This window comes from Zootoca vivipara, chromosome 17 (assembly GCF_963506605.1).
Source record: "Zootoca vivipara chromosome 17, rZooViv1.1, whole genome shotgun sequence".
NCBI lineage: Eukaryota > Metazoa > Chordata > Lepidosauria > Squamata > Lacertidae > Zootoca > Zootoca vivipara.
The window spans coordinates 34,424,618-34,442,843 of record NC_083292.1 but is presented as its reverse complement, the minus strand read 5'-3'; the positions used below and the strand labels follow the sequence as shown (position 1 = coordinate 34,442,843).

The 18,226-nt window shown below is 48.5% G+C and overlaps 1 protein-coding gene across 13 annotated transcripts in view; it reads right to left on the bottom strand.

The window, feature by feature from the left end:
• TPM3 (tropomyosin 3) overlaps positions 1 to 18,226 on the bottom strand; it is a 65,138-nt gene that overhangs the window by 22,342 nt on the left and 24,570 nt on the right. For all 13 annotated transcript variants that reach the window (XM_035097740.2, XM_060269657.1, XM_035097736.2 and 10 more), the window contains 3 exons: positions 3,963 to 4,096; positions 3,535 to 3,652; positions 2,010 to 2,080 (listed from right to left, as the gene is read on the bottom strand). In XM_035097740.2, the coding sequence (XP_034953631.1) occupies positions 2,010 to 2,080; positions 3,535 to 3,652; positions 3,963 to 4,096 (323 nt within the window). The remainder of the gene's footprint in view (positions 1 to 2,009; positions 2,081 to 3,534; positions 3,653 to 3,962; positions 4,097 to 18,226) is intronic.

The window sequence follows — 18,226 nt, the reverse complement described above, 5'->3', positions numbered from 1 at the left end:
CATTCTCTCCGAGGCTAACTTGTGAAGTAGGATCTCAGACTCCCAAATTAATATTTTTAAAGGGAACGTGGGACAAAGGAAAACAACATATGGCATTAATAGCGCTTGCAGGGAACATATTTCAGCCGTCTTGCAAAAACGGCAGGCCTGTCCTTATCAGGCAGCTGTGGATAATTCGCTCGTTTTTTGGCAAGGGGCAAAACTCTTGCTGGGGGCAGTGAGTATCACAATGTGTGTTCCCCCCCCCCAAATGTGGCCTTGCCAGGACCTAGAAGCATGCTTGACATTCTTTGCAGACTGTCACGTTTCCTCCTCTTAGCCCCCCCCCCCCATCCATCACATCAGCACCCCAGATGTGAAGCAGATGAGAAGGAGCCCCCAGACAGGCATCTGAAAGACTGTAGCCGGGTGGCCCAGCCGTGTTCAAATGCAATGAATAAACCCCAAATGATCTTAAACAAGTGGACCAGGGGGTGGGCTCACCACAAGTCTCGCCTGTTTCTGAGATATGTGCAGTGGGGGTTGGGAGGAACAAGGCCCGTTATTGTGACCCGACACTGGAAGGTCCTGCTGCGGGAGATCTGTCTGGCGTTCTGTATTTGCCGCTGGGGCAAAGGAGGATTTTTGGTGCTTCTGTGCTGACCTTGGGTATGGCGCCTGACATGACTGACACCAAGGTGCTTTTAAATTATTGTCTGTTTTTTAAAATCTCACTGTGGGCGCCAGTGTGTATCTCACACCAATATGATGAAATCACCTCTGTTCCACTTTTTCCTAACACGGGCCATGATCGCGCTACACACTGAAAGTGCAACGATACCACTTTGAACACTCAGGGCTTCTCCCAAAGGATTCTGGGAGCTGTCATTTGCTAAGGTATACCTGAAGGAGCGTCTCTACCCTCATCATTCTACCTGGACACTCAGATCCAGTGCCGAGGGCCTTCTGGTGGTTCCCTTACTGCGAGGAACCAGGCAGAGGGCCTTCTCGTTGGTGGTGCCCACCCTGTGGAATGCCCTCCTATCAGATGTCAAAGAGATAAACAACTACCTGATGTTTAGAAGACATCTGAAGGCAGCCCTGTTTAGGGAAGTTCTTAATGACTGGTGTTTTAATGTATTTTTTTAATCTCTGTTGGAAGCCGCCCGGAGTGGCTGGGGAAACCCAGCCAGATGGACGGGGTACAAATAATAAATTATTATTATAATAATAAGGGTGCTGAGAATTCTTAGGAGATCCCCATGGCCCACCCAGAGCTATTATTTCCCAGAGTTCCCTGGGAAGAGGGATTGACTGCTAAACCGCTTTGGGAATTGTAGCTCTGGGATGGGAACTCTTCTAACAACCCTCGGTACACTTAACATACGATAGTTCCCAGGGTTCTGCGGAAGAAAGCCATGACTGTTAAGGGTGCTGGGAGTTGTTAGGAGACAACCCCCCCCTCCCCATTCCCCCCACAGAGCTACAATTTCCAGAGTGGTTTAACAATCAAACCCTCTGCTCAGGAAACTCTGGGAATTGTAGCTCTCCACAAAGAATACAGAGGTCTCCTAACAACTCTCAGCTCCAGGAATTCTTTGTGGGAAGCCAGGACTGCTTAAAGTGGTACGGGACTGCATTCAATGTATGGTGTGAATGTGGCCACAATGAAGGTCTAAGTCCCTCAACCTAAATACCACCCTTCAGAGGGACTAACAGATGCTCACCTCTACACACAGGAAAGAATCTAAAGGTGTGTGTGTGTGTGTGTTTTAAAGCCACCATACCCCCTGCCATAAAAAACCAGATAAGAGTTCCCACTAAAAAGAGAGGGAGAACGGAAAAGTGGAGAGCCAAAATTCCTTCTAGCCAGCAGAGGCTGCCTCTAACCTTCGCCCCACACTCTGGGCCTTGTCTAACAGGGAGTTTTAAGCTGAGCTCGCTCGTGTTAAAAGCTTCCATGCAGCAGGGTGCCTCATGCAAAGAGAGAAAAAGAGAGAGAGCAAGAGAGAGGAGGAAGAAACACTCACGATTCTGCCAGCTCAGCTCTCTCCTCTGTACGCTCCAGATCACCTTCGATGATGACCAGCTTCCGGGCAACCTGGGAGGAGGAGGAAATAATATATTGTCAATTGGATTTGCTACCTTGCCCTTCGCCATGAATTGTGGCTTTCCTCTCCCGAAAGAGATGCGCCTGGTACCTTCACTGCACGGCTATCATCGTACACTGAACATATGCCTCTGTAAACTGGCCTTTGGCCTATGTGGACTCACTCTAGCTGTTTTAAACTGTTTTTAATGCTGTATTTCATATTGCTGCAACCTGCCCTGGGACCTTCTGATGGAGGACAGCTAATGAACCTAATAGCATTAATCCCAGGGCAGGTTTCCAACCATTTAAGAACACAAGATTAAAATCATTTATACGTCTCAGGACACCAATACCTCATCGGCCGCCTCTCCCCATATAAACTGACCCACACCCTGCGATTGTTCATTTGTGCCAGGCCTTTGGTTCTGAATCATCGGTGGCCTCCTTGAGTGAGTGAGATGTTTTAAACGTGCCTTTTAAAAAGCAGGATTGTCTTATATACAGTGGTACGTCTACTTACGAATAACTCTACTTACGAATATTTCTACTTATGAATGGAGCTCCGTCCGCCATCTTGGATGCGGTTTAGATAGGGTTTTTTCTACTTACGAATTTTTAGATAGGGTTGCTTCGAATTACGAATTTTTTCTCCCAATGTATTCCTATGGGATTCGACTTACAATTTTTTTCTACTTACGAATGTGCATTCGGAACGCATTAAATTCGTAAGTAGAAGTACCACTGTATATATATATTTTTCTTTTATGCTGGTTTTACTGGATGTGTCTGTTTATATAGTGTTAGTTGCTTCGAGTTACCTTGCTTTTTTAAAAAAGCAAGCAATAATTAATAAATAATAGTAGTAATTTGAAATAAATAAAAAGAAGGTGGGGAACCCTCCAGCCTGGTCAGGCCACCAGGCTTCCACATTTGGACCACAAAGCAGTTTTTTTTCTAAAACCTCCTGCCCCACACATGACATCATACAGGCAACTCCTCACCTCAATTTAGGTGGGGATTATGTTTCGAGGCACCGCATGTTTAAGTAGAACTGTGTATAGTTGTGCCTCGGAAGTCGAATGGAATCCGTTCCGGAAGACCATTTGACTTCCAAAACGTTCGGCTTCTGATTGGCTGCAGGAAGCTCCGGTAGCCAATCGGAAGCCCCGTAGGACGTTCGCCTTCCAAAATTTGTTTGCAAACCGGAACACTCACTTCCGGCATTTGGGAGCCAAAACGTTCGAGAACTAGGCTGTTTGAAAACCAAGGTAGAACTGTATATTTAAAACACCTCTGAAAAAGTCTGCACACATTGGGGGGGGGGGGGGGTCCCTGCCTGCCTATGGCATCAAATGTGGGGCAGGGAGAGGTGCAGCCACAGAAAGCAGGACTGAACTCCCTGTGTGTCATGAGGAAGGAGCTCAATCCTGCTTGGTCGAGGCGCATCCGCTGTGGCTTCTCACCTCCTCGTACTTCCTGTCGGCCTCCTCAGCGATGTGCTTGGCCTCCTTCAGCTGGATCTCCTGCAGCTCCATCTTCTCTTCATCTTTCAGGGCTCTGTTCTCAATTACCTTCATGCCTCTGAGAGAGAACGGGGGAAGAAGGGGTCGTCAGCATCCAAGACGGGACATTCATCCGCATTCCTAGTCCACAGAAAGGCCTTGAGGACACGTGTGGCTGAGGCCTCTCCAAAACAAGAACACCTCCGGCACACAGAAGACTAGCAATGCCAGAGAAAGGCCTAACCTGCTCCCCGGTTACATGTATGGAAACACACACTGAGGGGTGGGGGTTCAGTTTTGTGACACCCACCCACCTGAACACCCACACAGTTTATACAGTGCAAACAAGCTCTAAGGAGCCCCTTACTCTTGCAAACGCACCCACTTACCTTTCACTCTCATCTGCAGCTTTCTCGGCTTCCTCCAACTTCTGCAAGGCTGTCGCGAGGCGCTCCTGGGCCCGGTCCAACTCCTCCTCCACGAGCTGAATGCGGCGGTTCAAGGATGCTACTTCTGCCTCAGCCTGGAGAGGAAGGGAGAAAACACAGATGTGGGCATTGGAATACATTGGAATGGACTCGTTTGTTCCCCACCCCATTTAAGAAAACACAAGTTTCTAGCCCTTAAGAATGCTGTGCCGGCTGGAATCTCATTCAAACCACCTCTGGCTTTCTTAAGATGCAGTGTTTAGCAATAGGGCTTAAGACAAGGGTTGGGAGAAGCAATTTCAGCCTGAGGCTTAGTATTTCCTTAAAGGCAATCTTCCAATAGTGGCGGGCAGGGCCATGTGCAAAAGTGGGCACGGTAGGGATGGAGGCAGCTACTTTTCGCACTGTCACAGTCAGAACTGTCTCTACTTCCAACTAGCAGCATCTCTCCAGGCAGAGAAACAACTCCCCACCTCCATTTCACTTGCAATCTTTTTTAAAAAAATATAATTTTTAACCTAACAAAATAACACACACCAAAAATATATAAGTTTTTTATTTTTTTAAAAAAAAGGATCTCCAGAAGTGAACATAGAAGTGAACACAGCAGGACAAATTTCCATACCAAGACCAAGTACAACAGATTGTTATTACACGCTTCCAAGTAGCACAAATGGGCTTACATGTTCCTGTACCGTATTGCTCCAGTACGGTACATTATAAAAAAAAAAGACTCCCATTTCTCCATGAATACATTTTCTTGCTGTCTACCCTCTCCGGTTCTAACCAAATATGTGCAAGCTTAAAACTTGCATTTTATGACCCAGGTCTTAGTTACCCATTCCCTCATGCATAGTGTTTTAATCTCCACCCCCCCACACACATTTCGACAATAATAATAATGGCAGAAGTCAAGCGATGTGGTGTTATTAATTCCCTGTCCTCTGTTAGTATAGCTTCTTTAACATATCCAGAAAGTTAAATAAAGAGGACCTGTTGGTAAAGTATAGCCTGTTACTACTGCAATTTCCGTTGCTGCATCTTCCTAAAATGTTCTGATTTTTAAGATGTGTCCAGAATATATGTCATTTTGCAAACTGTTTTTTTTTAATGACAGGTGTGGGGAACTGCTGGCCACCCAGATGCTGCTGGACTACGACTCCCACTATCCTTGCCCAAAAATCCAGGAGGCTCTTATTTTTGCTGGGAAACAGCTTGCTATTGCTTAAGGTTTATCACTGCTCTTGCTGCCTGAAAGACTCAGCGCCGCTGACAATCCCAAGACAGGCAAGCTTTCCAGCAGGAAGCGACTTGCAACAGAACTTTTCCATAATAGGATATTTTCTGCTGCTCCTTAAAAAGCAAAGATATAATTGTTACCTATTTTTATTAAATGAACAGCAAAGCCAGCCCAACAACTAAGTTGTTGCTTGTACTTTTTTTAAAAAGATGTTTTTATCTTCCATACCAAACTGCATTACAAAAATAACATTGATTAGGGTATACATTTAAGCATAAACATACATCCCCCCCAAAAAATAGTATTTCGGGATTCAGATTACATTTCTTTTAAAACACAATACATTCCACAAGTAGGATTAATAATCTCCTATTTAACAAGACACTGGATCTACTATAATATCTAACGTTAGTGGGTCCTGTACATTGTTTTCTATAACCTATAATCAAAACAAAGGACTCCGTTAATTAGTTCCAAATTTCATTTTTCTCAATTCATCTAATCCTTCGGTTCACCACCTAACCCTTCAAGTTGCAGTTAGCTTTCTTTAGTGACCGACGCAAGGAAGTATTAATATGCAAGAGATACACAGATATAATTTCCCTCAAGGATTACAAAACCGACTTCCACAAGCGGCGAAATTCTGAGTAAGCGTTATAAAATGGCCCACATTTCCTGCCTTGGTATAATACCTCACAAAATTCAATCACGTACTACTCAGCCAAAACAAATAAAAGGAAGGATACAAATGCGCGTATTTGTATTCACGCCTATATCCCCACCTATGACTCATCAAGCTGCGACCTGGAGACCACAGTTCAGCAGCAAAAGCTCACTGGGTGTGGACTTGGAAGCCAGTCAATGCCTCTGCAGCCTAACCTACCTCACAGGGTTGTTCTGGGATTACATGAGAGAGGAGAACAGTGCATGCTACCTTGAGCTTCCTTGGAGAGAAGGCGGCGGGATAAAATTGCAATAAGTAAATAGACAGAACATCCCCGGATTGGTTAAGTTTACTTCTACCTCTCCATGCGCCCTGTAAAAAAAGGCCATGTACGGAAGGGTGTTTTTATTTAACAAAATCTGTATTTTGTTTTGAAACAAACCTCTAAGCCAGGCATAGGCAACCTTGGCTCTCCAGATGTTTTGGAACTACAGCTCCCATGATCCCTAGCTAACAGGGCCAGTGGTCAGGGATCATGGGAGTTGTAGTTCCAAAACAGGCATCCCCAAACTGCGGCCCTCCAGATGTTTTGGAACTACAGCTCCCATGATCCCTAGCTAACAGGGCCAGTGGTGAGGGATCATGGGAGTTGTAGTTCCAAAACATCTGGAGAGCCAAGGTTGCCTATGCCTGCGCTAAGCCATGGGTAGGCAAACTAAGGCCCAGGGGCCGGATCCAGCCCAATCGCCTTCTAAATCCGGCCCACGAACGGTCCAGGAATCAGCATGTTTTTACAGTACATAAGTAGAATGCGTCCTTTTATTTAAAATGCGTCTCTGGGTTATTTGTGGGGCATAGGAATTCGTTCATTCCCCCCCCCAAAATATATATAGTCCAGCCCCCCACAAGGTCTGAGGGACAGTGGACTGGCCCCCTGTGGAAAATGCTTGCTGACCCCTGCTAAGCACTTTACAAAAAACCTAAAACAAACATTTAAGTTGCTATTGAGCTACCATGCCTTATTACCGAAGAGCAGACCTACTGAATTTAATGGACGAAGCCAACTAAAAGTCTTGTTAATTTACATGGGTGTACTACTTCAAACCTAAGCCCATCATTTCCTCTGAATGAATGCAATGTTTAAACCACATTGAGGGCACTTCAGGTTCCCGCCTCTCCCCCCAAACGCCATGTTTCAATCAAATTGTTTTTAGCTTCTGGAAAACCAAGTCAATGTGATGCACAGATGTCAACCCAATTTAGGGCGTCTGGAGACATTTCAAGAGAGGGTTTCCACAGGGGGGGGAATCTCTGTTGAGGGGTCATTTTCAAGCAGGGAGGCAAGGCAACTCTGAGTCCATTTCTGCCTGCCAAGCAGAATGAAGCCGCAGCCTTTCTCCATGAAAGAGGCAGCAACCACAAAACACTGGAATGCCCCCAAGACACTGGGAAACACGGTTTAGCCACCACCCAGATCTCCTTCGTATTTTGAATCCAATTCCTGCCTCAGCAAGGAGTGTCCAGGTTTAGTCCAGGATGCTGAACTCGATGGACCGTTGGCCTGAACCAATCAGCTCTTACGTTCCTGTCCCGGTTCAGCCTGTTGCCCACCCGGTGGTTGCAGTCCCTCCTTCTTTGTGTAGCCTGCCCCGCGACCCACCCACCACAGCCCACCAGAACAGGCTGGCAGCTCCCCGACCAGCCGCTGCAAAAAACTCAGGGCCGGCAGCAGTGGGACGAAAGGAGGAAGCAGGACCCAAAATTATAAGGTAGGAAAAGCTTGGAAAGCACGGTGCTTGCCAGGGTTTAAGAGGACCGGAGGGGAAGGCAGAACACTCCACCCTGGTCAGAAGTCAGCCTCCAGAGTGGTGGTGGGGGGAGCCTTGGACACAGCTGCATCAGAGGGAGTGTCACAGCAAGGGCAATGAGAGGCAAAAAGCCTGGAGGAGCTAGGGCTGGCCAGCACAGACCAGAGGGAGCCAGTGTGTGTGTGTGTGTGTGTGTGTGTGTGTGTGTGTGTGTGTGTGTGTGAATGTGTGTGAATGTGTGTGTATGTGTGCCTGTGCCTCCAAAGGCTGTGGACTACGACTCCAAGCATCCCTGACCGCTGGCTATCTGTTAAGGCTGACCAGAATTGGAGTCCAACAGCCGGGTGCAGCGCAGCGCTGGCTGTCCCTGGCACTGAGCTAGATGGGCTCTGTATCAGCCATCTCCCTCCTCCCCTTCTTTTGCTATTTGTTCCTGCAGCCTGGAACTCTGGGGTAGACTGCTTCCGGACATGGAGGTTCAAGTCTCAGGAGAGAGGTCAAATCAGCCTCTGTCATGAACTGGCTTAATCCCTCTTTAGAGGTGTCTGCGACAAGACAAGATTAACATCTCGCCACTGCGTCTGCGAGCCCACAGGGAATGCTGCCCCGAGGAACGCACGCTGCTGGCTCTGTCCGAGCCTTGCCCAGAATAGATCCCAAGGAGTCGTGCAGGGGTGAGAAGCAGAGAGGAAATGGCAAAAGATTGCACCGCCTCCCCCTCCTCGTCCATTAGCATAGGGGTCTCCAACCAATTTAGGACCATAGGTGGAGGCTTGTGCAAGTGCCGCTGACGTCCAGCACTCACTTTCCTCCCCATTACGTGGATTAGCAGCGCCCCACACCCCAAGAGACAGAAAGAAAGCCCCCCTCCCAATCACTTATCCAAGGGATCTGGGCAAAGGTTCCTTTTTTCAAGGAACTCGAGTCGAAAAACGACACAGACCTGAGATAGGAAGTGGGGAAATTATGCCGCTCTTCCCAACTTCCTGCTTCAGCTCTGTGTCCTTTTTAGAGGCAACCGTCCACGCCCCTTCATGGCCAAGGGGGTAGTGAATGTGTTGGGGCTTTGTAAGCACCCAGCAAAGACCTCAAGGGATGCCGCTGGACAGAAAAAGCCCTTCCACGAATGCAAGGGAACCCAAGGGAACCCTGCCCGTTACTCCTATCTCCCAGCTCTATCTCCTACTCCCAGCTCTATCTCAGCGAAAAGCAGAAAGCATCAACCGTCTACCGTCTTTCAAGCTGCAGGAGGACACATCAGGCTGTGCCATATGGAGCTTTAAAAAGAACCTGCCGCCGCAGCTTACATGACAATCTGTCGCCGCAGGTGTGACATTAATCCAAGCAAGGCTTAGAATCACCTTTCCAATGGGGTGTAAGTGTCTCTGTGTGTTTGTGTGTGTCAGTGGCAAAGGTTAAAGCAGAGCTTTCCAAACCCTGTGTCACGACACGCTAGTGTTTCGGCAGCAGTGTGTATGTGTGTCATGGGAACGCTCCCCACACTCCTCCCGGGGCTGGAAAGGGGCTAGTTTAACCTCCGGTTTGCTAGTAAAACTGAATGACTATCGCGAAACCATGCATGTCTAAAAAGTGGGTCACCAACATGAAAAGTTTGGAAATCTCCAGGTTAAGGCCACCAAGATGGCAGGAGCTTATCTGGGCAGCTGCTGCCTTTTCCTGGCTACTCTGGGGAAAGGTCACAGAAAGCCCCAGGTTCGATCCCCGACATCTCCAGGAGAGGTAGGGCTGGGAATGTCCTGGAGTGTAGTAATGCTGAGCTAATAGTCTGACTCAAAACAAGGTAGCTTCCCAAGTTCTTATACATCTCATTCAAGGGGCGGTGACGGAACAGGCAAGATGGCCAGGGAGATCCAGCGATATCGCTGTGTGCTGCGAATTAAGACTATATCTGCAAGCAAAGGTATCTGGCATTCTTGTTATCTCAGTCAAAATTATCAAAGTTTGCATCTTTGACAACTTATTCCAGAACAGAAGAATTCTAGGCATCTGGCAGCAAGAACGCACATGCCTGACTTTGCAATAAATACATAAACAAACAAACAAAGAGACTGTTTGCTCTCTCTCACTTGCCAGGTTCTTTGGGATTTGGGATAGGGACACAAAGCCAAGCAAGGTACGTTCTGAAATACTGGTCCTCAGAACTAAACAGGCTGCCACTTATTCAAGTATCACATTTATATCCCGCCTTTTCTCCAAGAAGCTCAAGGTTAGATGACCATGTCATGAATGCTTTATAGTTGAGATTCCTGAATATGGGGGGGGGGAGGTGTTTTTGAACCAGACGGCCCACAGGGTCCCTTCCAGCCCTACAATTCTATGAAGTGGTTTTATTCCTCCTCATTTTATCCTTGTAACAATCCTGTTGAGGTAGATCAGGCTGAAAGTGAGTGATTGGCCCAAGGTCACCCAGAAAGTTTCATGGCCAGGCGGGGATTTGAACCATGGTCTCTCCCAGCTCCTAACCCCTGCACCACTGCTGGTTCCCCACTGGACCTGAGCCTATACGCAAAGTCACAAGTGCCGTTCTGCTACTGTGGGACGTGGGTGGCGCTGTGGTCTATACCACTGAGCCTCTTGGGCTTTCCAATCAGAATGTCGGTGGTTCGAATCCCCACGGCGGGGTGAGGTCCCGTTGCTCTGTCCCAGCTCCTGCCAACCTAGCAATTCTAAAACATGCCAGTGCAAGTAGATAAATAGGTACCGCTGTGGCGGGAAGGTAAGTGACATTTCCATGCGCTCTGGTTTCTATCACGGTGTTCTGTTGCACCAGAAGCAGTTTAGTGCTGCTGGCCACACGACCCGGAAAGCTGTCTGTGAACAAACGCTAGCTCCCTCAGCCTGAAAGCAAGATGAGCGCCGCAACCCCATGGTCGCCTTTGACTGGACTTAACCGTCCAGGGGTCCTTTACCTTTAACCTCTACTGCTACCATAAGAACATAAGAGGAGCCCTGCTGGATCAGGCCATTGTCCTACCTAGTCATAGTATCACAGAATTGTAGAGTTGGAAGGGGTCCCCAAGGGTCATCTAGCCCAACCCCCTTACCAGCATCCTGTTCTCACCACGGCCAACCAGCTGTCTGTAGGAAGCCTCCCCCAAACTAGACCTGAGCACAGCAGCAACTTCCCTGCTTGCGATTCCCAGCTACTGGTATTCAGAGGCTTACTGCCTTCAACAGTGGAAGGAGAACACGGCCATCGTGGCTAGCAGCCATGAATTTCGTCTAAGCCTCTTTCGAAAGCCGTCCAACTTGGCAGCCGTCGCTACCTCTTGCGGGAGGGAATCCCATAAGCTTAACTGCGTGCCGTGCAAAGAAATGCTTCCTTTTTGTCTGTCCCCAAATCTTCCAGCGTTCGGCTTCTTTGAATAACCTTGAGTTCTAGAGCAGGCAAAGACCAATTTACACACGTTCCACTGGAATGCGACCAAGCGCCAAACCCTAAGTGACTTTAAAAATGGCAGGTAGGTAGCTGTGTTGGTCTGACGTAGTCGAAACAAAATTAAAAAATAGCAAAAAGAGACCAGGAAGGGCGAAAAGGCACGACAACAGCGCCCGGCAATCCCGTGAGCCTTTGCAAGTGCAGCCCCAGAAGCCCTTGAGCCAACCATTGAGGCCTGTGGAAAGCTGGAGTCTGAGGAAGGGGGTTGAGAGGGGAAGACTGCTGGAGTTTGGTGTCTGATAAGTGCTGCTGGATTCTTAATAGGGGTTTTCAAGGGTTTCCAGAGGTTTAAGAGGGTATTTGCAATATACGCGATTTCACCTAAATGCACGAGGCCTCAGAACATAACCCCCATATAAATTGGGAGTTGCCTGCATTATTATTTATTAAATTTATTGGGACGGAGGGAGGAAAGCTTCTCTTTTGCATATCCCTACCATGCTCTCCCAGCGCTTCTTCACAAAACTAAAGAGCCCCAAATCCTGCAACCATCTCTCTGGCGTCAAGCCCAATACAGCAGGCATCGGCAGCCACAATCAATGCTGTACTGGCAGCCTTTAGGACCACTCCTTGCGAGCTGGATGGGAAACCTAGGAATTTTCCACGGAGCTCCACCACTGCCAATGTCACTTCCTGCAGACCCGTCTGTTCTAGCCAGTCCCGGCCAGGGCCAGGCCCCCTTTTTCAAGTGCCCCCCCCCCGATCCCGGGGACAAGAGCCAGACAAAAGATTAAGAAGCTGATGGGAAGAGAAGTGTCCTGGGCAGCCAGGCAGGCGTGGGAACAGGGCCAGGGCTGCCCTGGAGCCAAAGAAGAAAGGGGGAGGAGAGCTTAAGGCACTCAAGGAGGCCCAGCGCCAAGAGATCAGGAAAAGCTAACTCCTTCTGCCAAACAAGCCCTTGTCAGCACAAAGGAAAGCAGGCTCATGCCCTGTGGCCTTCTGTTTGCTGAGCCAGGGAGGGGAATGCTTGACTCAATGCCTTGCGCTTCTCCACCACCCCTCCCACTGCATTGCCATGCAATCCTCATTCCCCCAGGTTCTGAACCGACAAGGTGGTCTTGTCCAGTGCCTGAGGATGGGAGGTAAGGGTAAAGGGACCCCTGACTGTTAGGTCCAGTCGCAGACGACTCTGGGGTTGCGGTGCTCATCTCGCTTTATTGGCCGAGGGAGCCGGCGTACAGCTTCCGGGTCATGTGGCCAGCATGACTAAGCCGCTTCTGGAGAACCAGAGCAGCGCACGGAAACACCGTTTACCTTCCCACTGGGGGAGCTGATCTCTGAGCCTGGCCTACATCACAGGGCTGTTGTGAAGATGAAATGGCAGGGGAAGACCATGTACACTGCCCCGAGCAACTCACAAAAGTAGGGTTATCACTGCAAGACATACAGCGAGAGGGAGACAGCTCTCTGAACGCTGCTTGAGGGTCGCTCCAGGTCAGCCTTCCCCCCAATCTGGTGCTCTCCAAGTGATGTTGGAAAAGGCCCATCAGACCCGGCTGAGGGCGAGAGGCGATGTCCAGAAATACAGCTAAGCTGTAATGTGCCATGCGTCAGTGGAGGCGTTAGGATGGGTGGGGAACCACTTCTGAGCCCGAGGGCCACCTTCTGTCCTAGGCCACCTTCCAGGGGCCATGTGAACCAGGCCAGAGGCAAACGTGGGCAGTGGAACCAAGGCTTTAGCTTTCTACAGCTGGCTGGCTTCTAAGCACACCCCTTTCTCATTCTCCATCCAGGAAAGGAGGGGGCATTATCAGCACTCAGGGACACATTCCAGGCAGGTAGAAATACTCAAGGATGATGCAGAGCAGAGCTGACAAGGGGTGTGGCCTGAGGGGGAGTCTCACGGGCCAGAGATCTGGCGTAGGGCTGGGCAATATATCAATATACTGTCCAAAACTGCTTTGAAGTCCATATCGTGATATTGGTCACATAGGTTTTGACCTGGCAACACTGCGCCAATCAGGATGTGAGCTATGCATGAATCACAACTCGGGGGGGGGACGACGACGTTAAGCCAACCAATGTCTCCATCCTTATTTCAGACATCGGGATGTATCAGTGTACCACGATTGTCCAGCCCTAATCTGGAGGGGAAGATTTGGCCTCCAGGCCTGAGGTTCCCCATTGCCTGCATTCCTTAATAGTTTGGGGGATGAATGCGAAGAAACACACACAAGTACTAAGCATCTGCAGACTTGAAAGAGAAGCGCCCCCAATTTCAGGGATTGGAGGGGGACTCCCTTAGGTAGTCACCTAGAGATTTTGCAGGAGCGCCACAGGCGACCATCCAAACAGCTCTTGCCAAGCTTGGATTAGAACGCCTGCTTTGTTTCGGAGCGTTAATTTGCCATCAATCAGATCACTCCCTATTTTGGAACGGCAGATGGCGTTCTATTTATACACACCTGGACTCTTGGTACCAAAGTTAAAACTTCTCTTCCCCCGCCCTGCCCCCCAAAATGCAACTCCAACAGCAAAGTCAATGAAAGAAATTTCTGCCCCACAATCCACACAGAAAATTTGCTATATGTTTACTCGGCATATCTGTGTATAGTAGGATTGCTCCTCTCCCCAGGCTTCACCCAAAGGTTTTCATCTTCAGAGTTTCCTTAGATGGAGTAGCCTGGAGGAGTTTTTGGGAGACTAACATGGCCGGAGCTGTGTCCACAAAACCCATGAGCGTCACAGACCAGAGAGAGAGGGGGGCGGGGAGAGCAGAGAGACGGAGAGAGAGCATGCAAATCACATCTCAATCCTAGACGATGAGACTCCATTTTGGTGCACATAGCTTTGAGCTGAGGTCATGGAGGAACTTAAAGTCGCACAGATGTTGGAACAGGGCCCCACAGTCTGCCCGAGCGCTTCTGTACCAGGGTGCCAGTCACAGAGACAGGGCTGTGTCACTCGGGGGCTCTCTTTCGATGCCACCCTCCTCCCTGGGATCTGCGTTGACTTTCTCACCCTCCACCGCTCAGGCCTCTTCCACCACATTTCTGCATTGCACTCAGTTTCGCTCACCGCACATGGCAGAAAGCGCACTCGGCCTGCCTGTGGATGCTGAACAGCAGTGTGGTTATCAAGCCAAGATAAAGACTCCCCTTCCCCACTATCCCCATCCCCAAAAGGCAAGCGACCAGGACAAGATCCCGAAGTACAAAGAAATACTCGCTGATTGCCTCTTTGTTGGCAGTCAGTTAAAAGTGGCATGCCCTCCAGTCACCAAGGATCGCAGTGCACAACTTTATTTGGGAAATGTTTCTTTGAGATCTTCATCAACTCTGGGGGATTAGGGTAGCCCGTGCTTCTCACTCCGAGGGAACCTTCAACTCATAATGTTGAGGTTCCTCAATCCCCTCCTAGACATATGCGGCTGCCTTTTCATCAGTGTTAGAACTCAAGTTGGCGGCGGCTGTTTTCAGTAATTGAGCTTCCAGCCCTCAGCACCACAGATATATTCTGCGGGGAAAATATTCAAGTAGCAAGTGCTCAATTCAGGCGGGAGGTTGAATAAAAGCATCTAACAGGTTATGGGAGAGGCCTTGCAAAAACTTGATCATTCAGGAAAGGCAGCTTAGATTTAATCAGGGCTGCATACACATCAAATGTTTAGGGCACGGGGTGCCTCTGAAGAATCTTGGGAAGTATAGTTTACTCCTCACAGAGCTGCAATTCCCAGAATCCTCCAAGGACTACAGTTCCCAGGATTCTATGGGAGAAGACAAGTGTATGGACTGTATGCAGCCTAAGTTATGGAATTTAGATTGTTTAAAAAAAAGTTCAGCATTTGGGCAAACACTCACAGCCCCAGCTATTGAGTTTCCGGCACACAACATCTGTGCAACACGCTGCACTTGCTTCAAGCGGCCAGAACGGAGACACAGGACAATTCTGCCTTGGGGCTCTTCAGATTATTATCGCAACAAGCCTGCATGCAGCCACAGGTCAGTGGAATGCCCACGAGCCTCAGCACAGAAGGCAGAACCCAGGACCCGATTGCTTGAGAAGAGGATTGCCTGTGATCAGATTCAGCAAAGCTTTCAAGTGCCGCAAGACCAGATGCTTCTCTCACGCCCAGCTGCATCTGAAGGCCAGAAACTCCGAGGAATGACAACGTGGGTGATCTGGGTGGGTCAAAGAAAACTCTTGAGAGTTTCCCACCCACATCGATATGCTGCCCCCCTCTACTCCACGGTTCCCCCCCCCAAAAAAAAATATCCAGCAGCTTCCATCTGGGATCCACCACGAAGCCGGGTTACCCTCTGCTCACTTGCCCATCTCAAAGGATTCCTCTTTGTTGGCAATCAATTAAAAGGGGTGTGCACAGCGTTATTTGGCAAGCGTTTCTTTGAGATCTTTATCGACACTCTGGAGGATTAGGGAACCCCGTACTACTCACTCAGGGAAGTAAAATACAAAGCAGTATAGAAATGAAAAATAATATTAAATTCCATTTAAAAATAAAATGGTCCCTGGACATTCCGTTGTGGTGCCTGTAACCTAAGTTTAAGATGCCATTTGGAGATTATCTTATATATCTGAGTTTCTGTTTCCAAGCGATTTCTGCTCAGCATAAAAATCCAAAGGAAATACATCTGGCTATAAGCACATTTGCAGACCTAAGTTACTGGTTTGCTGTCGCAAGATATGGAGAGACATGCTGCCTCTCCAAAGAGGGAATCAGGCCAGTGCATGAATGCTTGAAAGCTTGCCTGCCACAACAGCAAAACAAAACCTCCACAGAAGAAGGAAGTGTACCACTGAATGCTAGGAAGCTACTGGGTCTGTTTGTGGCCTTTCTAAAAGCATGAATGGAAGGCTTGCAATGTTAGAAACTCAGATATAAAAGCTAGGTGCCGGATGGCTCCTTAAACCAGGGTTAGAGTCGCCAAAACGGAGTGTCTAGTAGTTGCCATTTTTGGGGTAAGACGGCTCTAAAGTCTTGTTTTTCAAATGATGGGCTGACTGGGAATGATTCTCAGTTAAACATCTGGCTAGTTCAGATGACAACCATAATCTAGGTTAAGAGCTTAGAGAATTTGAAGAAGAAAAGCCCCTTGATCCAGGGAAAGTCCACATATATAGGCCTATTCTGACCTCTTTTTCTTAATGGTGATGCAGACCGTTCATGGCGTAGGGATATTCTTCACAACCGTGAGCAGGGCAGAGGGGTGGGGTAAGTGAAGACCAGCGGCAACAATCAGCTATAAGGTTGTTTACTGCTGAGGCTCAGGCTACACATAAAAAAGCATTTTGGTTCCTGAAATTGATTCTGATTGTGCAGATAAAATATAATTGATAGAATTCTGCAGGATGTGCAGCTAGTGTGTGAAAACAGTCAAGATCCAGTGATCCCCAGGCATGCACCTCCAGATGGGGGAGATGTCCTGCGCCATCCTGGTGCCCAGGAATCTTCACTTGGTCGCAAGTTACCAATACTGCAAAATGCGCCTGACTAATTTCGAACACTGACGGCCTGGGAACAGAGGATGTGAGACTAGAAGGACCTGTGGCTTTGATTCATCAGGGTTCTTGCCATGTTCTGTCAGGGAAGCCCCACTCACTCTGCAGCTCTGGAGTGCTATCATCATCAAATTTATTACCTGCCCTTCACCAGGGTGTCCCAGGGCATATTACAACAATTTAAAAAAAACACATTTTTTAAAAGTTAAAAAACTGAACTAAAAGCATAGTACAGTCACAGGAAGGCCCCTGAAAACACATCTCAGACATGAGGATAAAGAAGTACGTCTTCAGCATTCGCCAAAAGTTGGTTCCACGGTGAAGAGGGAATTCCACAACTTAGAAGGCCCTCTACTGTACCACCACCCCCAAACTTCTGAGGTTCACGGAAACACCAAGAGGGTTCCCGTTGCAGAGCTTAACATGCAGGAGGGTCTGTAGGTAAAAAGGCAGTCTTTCAGATATTGGGGGCCCCAAACACTAACACTGGGCACCTTGAATTGGGCCTGCAAACCGAACTGGCAGCCACAAACAAGGAGAGACTCATAAACGAGGCCGTATCAGTACCCTGCGGGAGATTTATGTGCTCTTCTGCCAAACCTTGGCTCTCCCCTGAGGCCGTTTCGCCAAAGTTAGGCATCTCCCAGTGACCAGGCTGTTGTGCAACTGGGCTGCTCTCAGCGAGCTTGAAAGGAAGGCTGGGGGGGGGGGGGTGTCCCAATGGCCAGATAGTTGCCTGCTTCCCCAGACTAGCTGTCTCCCTTGTTCAGATGCTATAAATCTTCACTCTTGGCTACAGACCTGCTGACAAGTTACTTTCCCAGCAAGGCGACTCATCCCAGACCAGCAAGCCAGTGGGAGGTGGGGGAAAGAGAAAAAGAGATGGATTATATGCATTTACTACCTAGTTGTTTTTTTGGAGGGTGCAAAGTGGTTTAAAAGCTACCTTGGGGGGGGGATTTTCACACTAAGAGGGAAGTCAACTTGAGAACAGAAAGGTCTCTGTGCCAGCTTCAGGGAGTTAAGAACTTGGAGGTAAAAAAAAAACTTATAGGGAGGATTTTTTCTTAAGGGTATTAAAGCCTCGGATGTTAATCCAGACCAGTTAGCTCAGCAATCCTTGCAATGAATTAGCCAGCAAGCCAAAGATCAAGAGTCGATTAACGAAGCATCGCATGGACACAAGTAGGTGGTGACATGGAGATTTTAGAGCTGAAGCTCAGCCTTGGCCAGCCAGGTGCCACCCCCCACCCCAAAATTAAGATGTTATGGACTCCAAGTCCTATAAGCCTCAGCCGACACAAGCTGCAGTTACAGCAACTGAAGCAGGAGCTTGAAACTTGAGAGTCCTGTTCCAAACTGGAATGGTGACTTGCAATTCCAAAACAACAACCACCCTACCATAGCAGTTTTTAAGGTAGCCCCAAATGAAAAGCCAAGCACCAGCATCCATTTGCCAGGTATTTGGTTTCCAGCTGGCACCTAGCCCACACCCAGAAACACTAAAAATATACAGAGAGGCAGAATATGCCAAATGAGCTCAGCCTATATTTAAACTTTTTTAAAGGTTTCTAGTCCCTATGGGCACTTGGA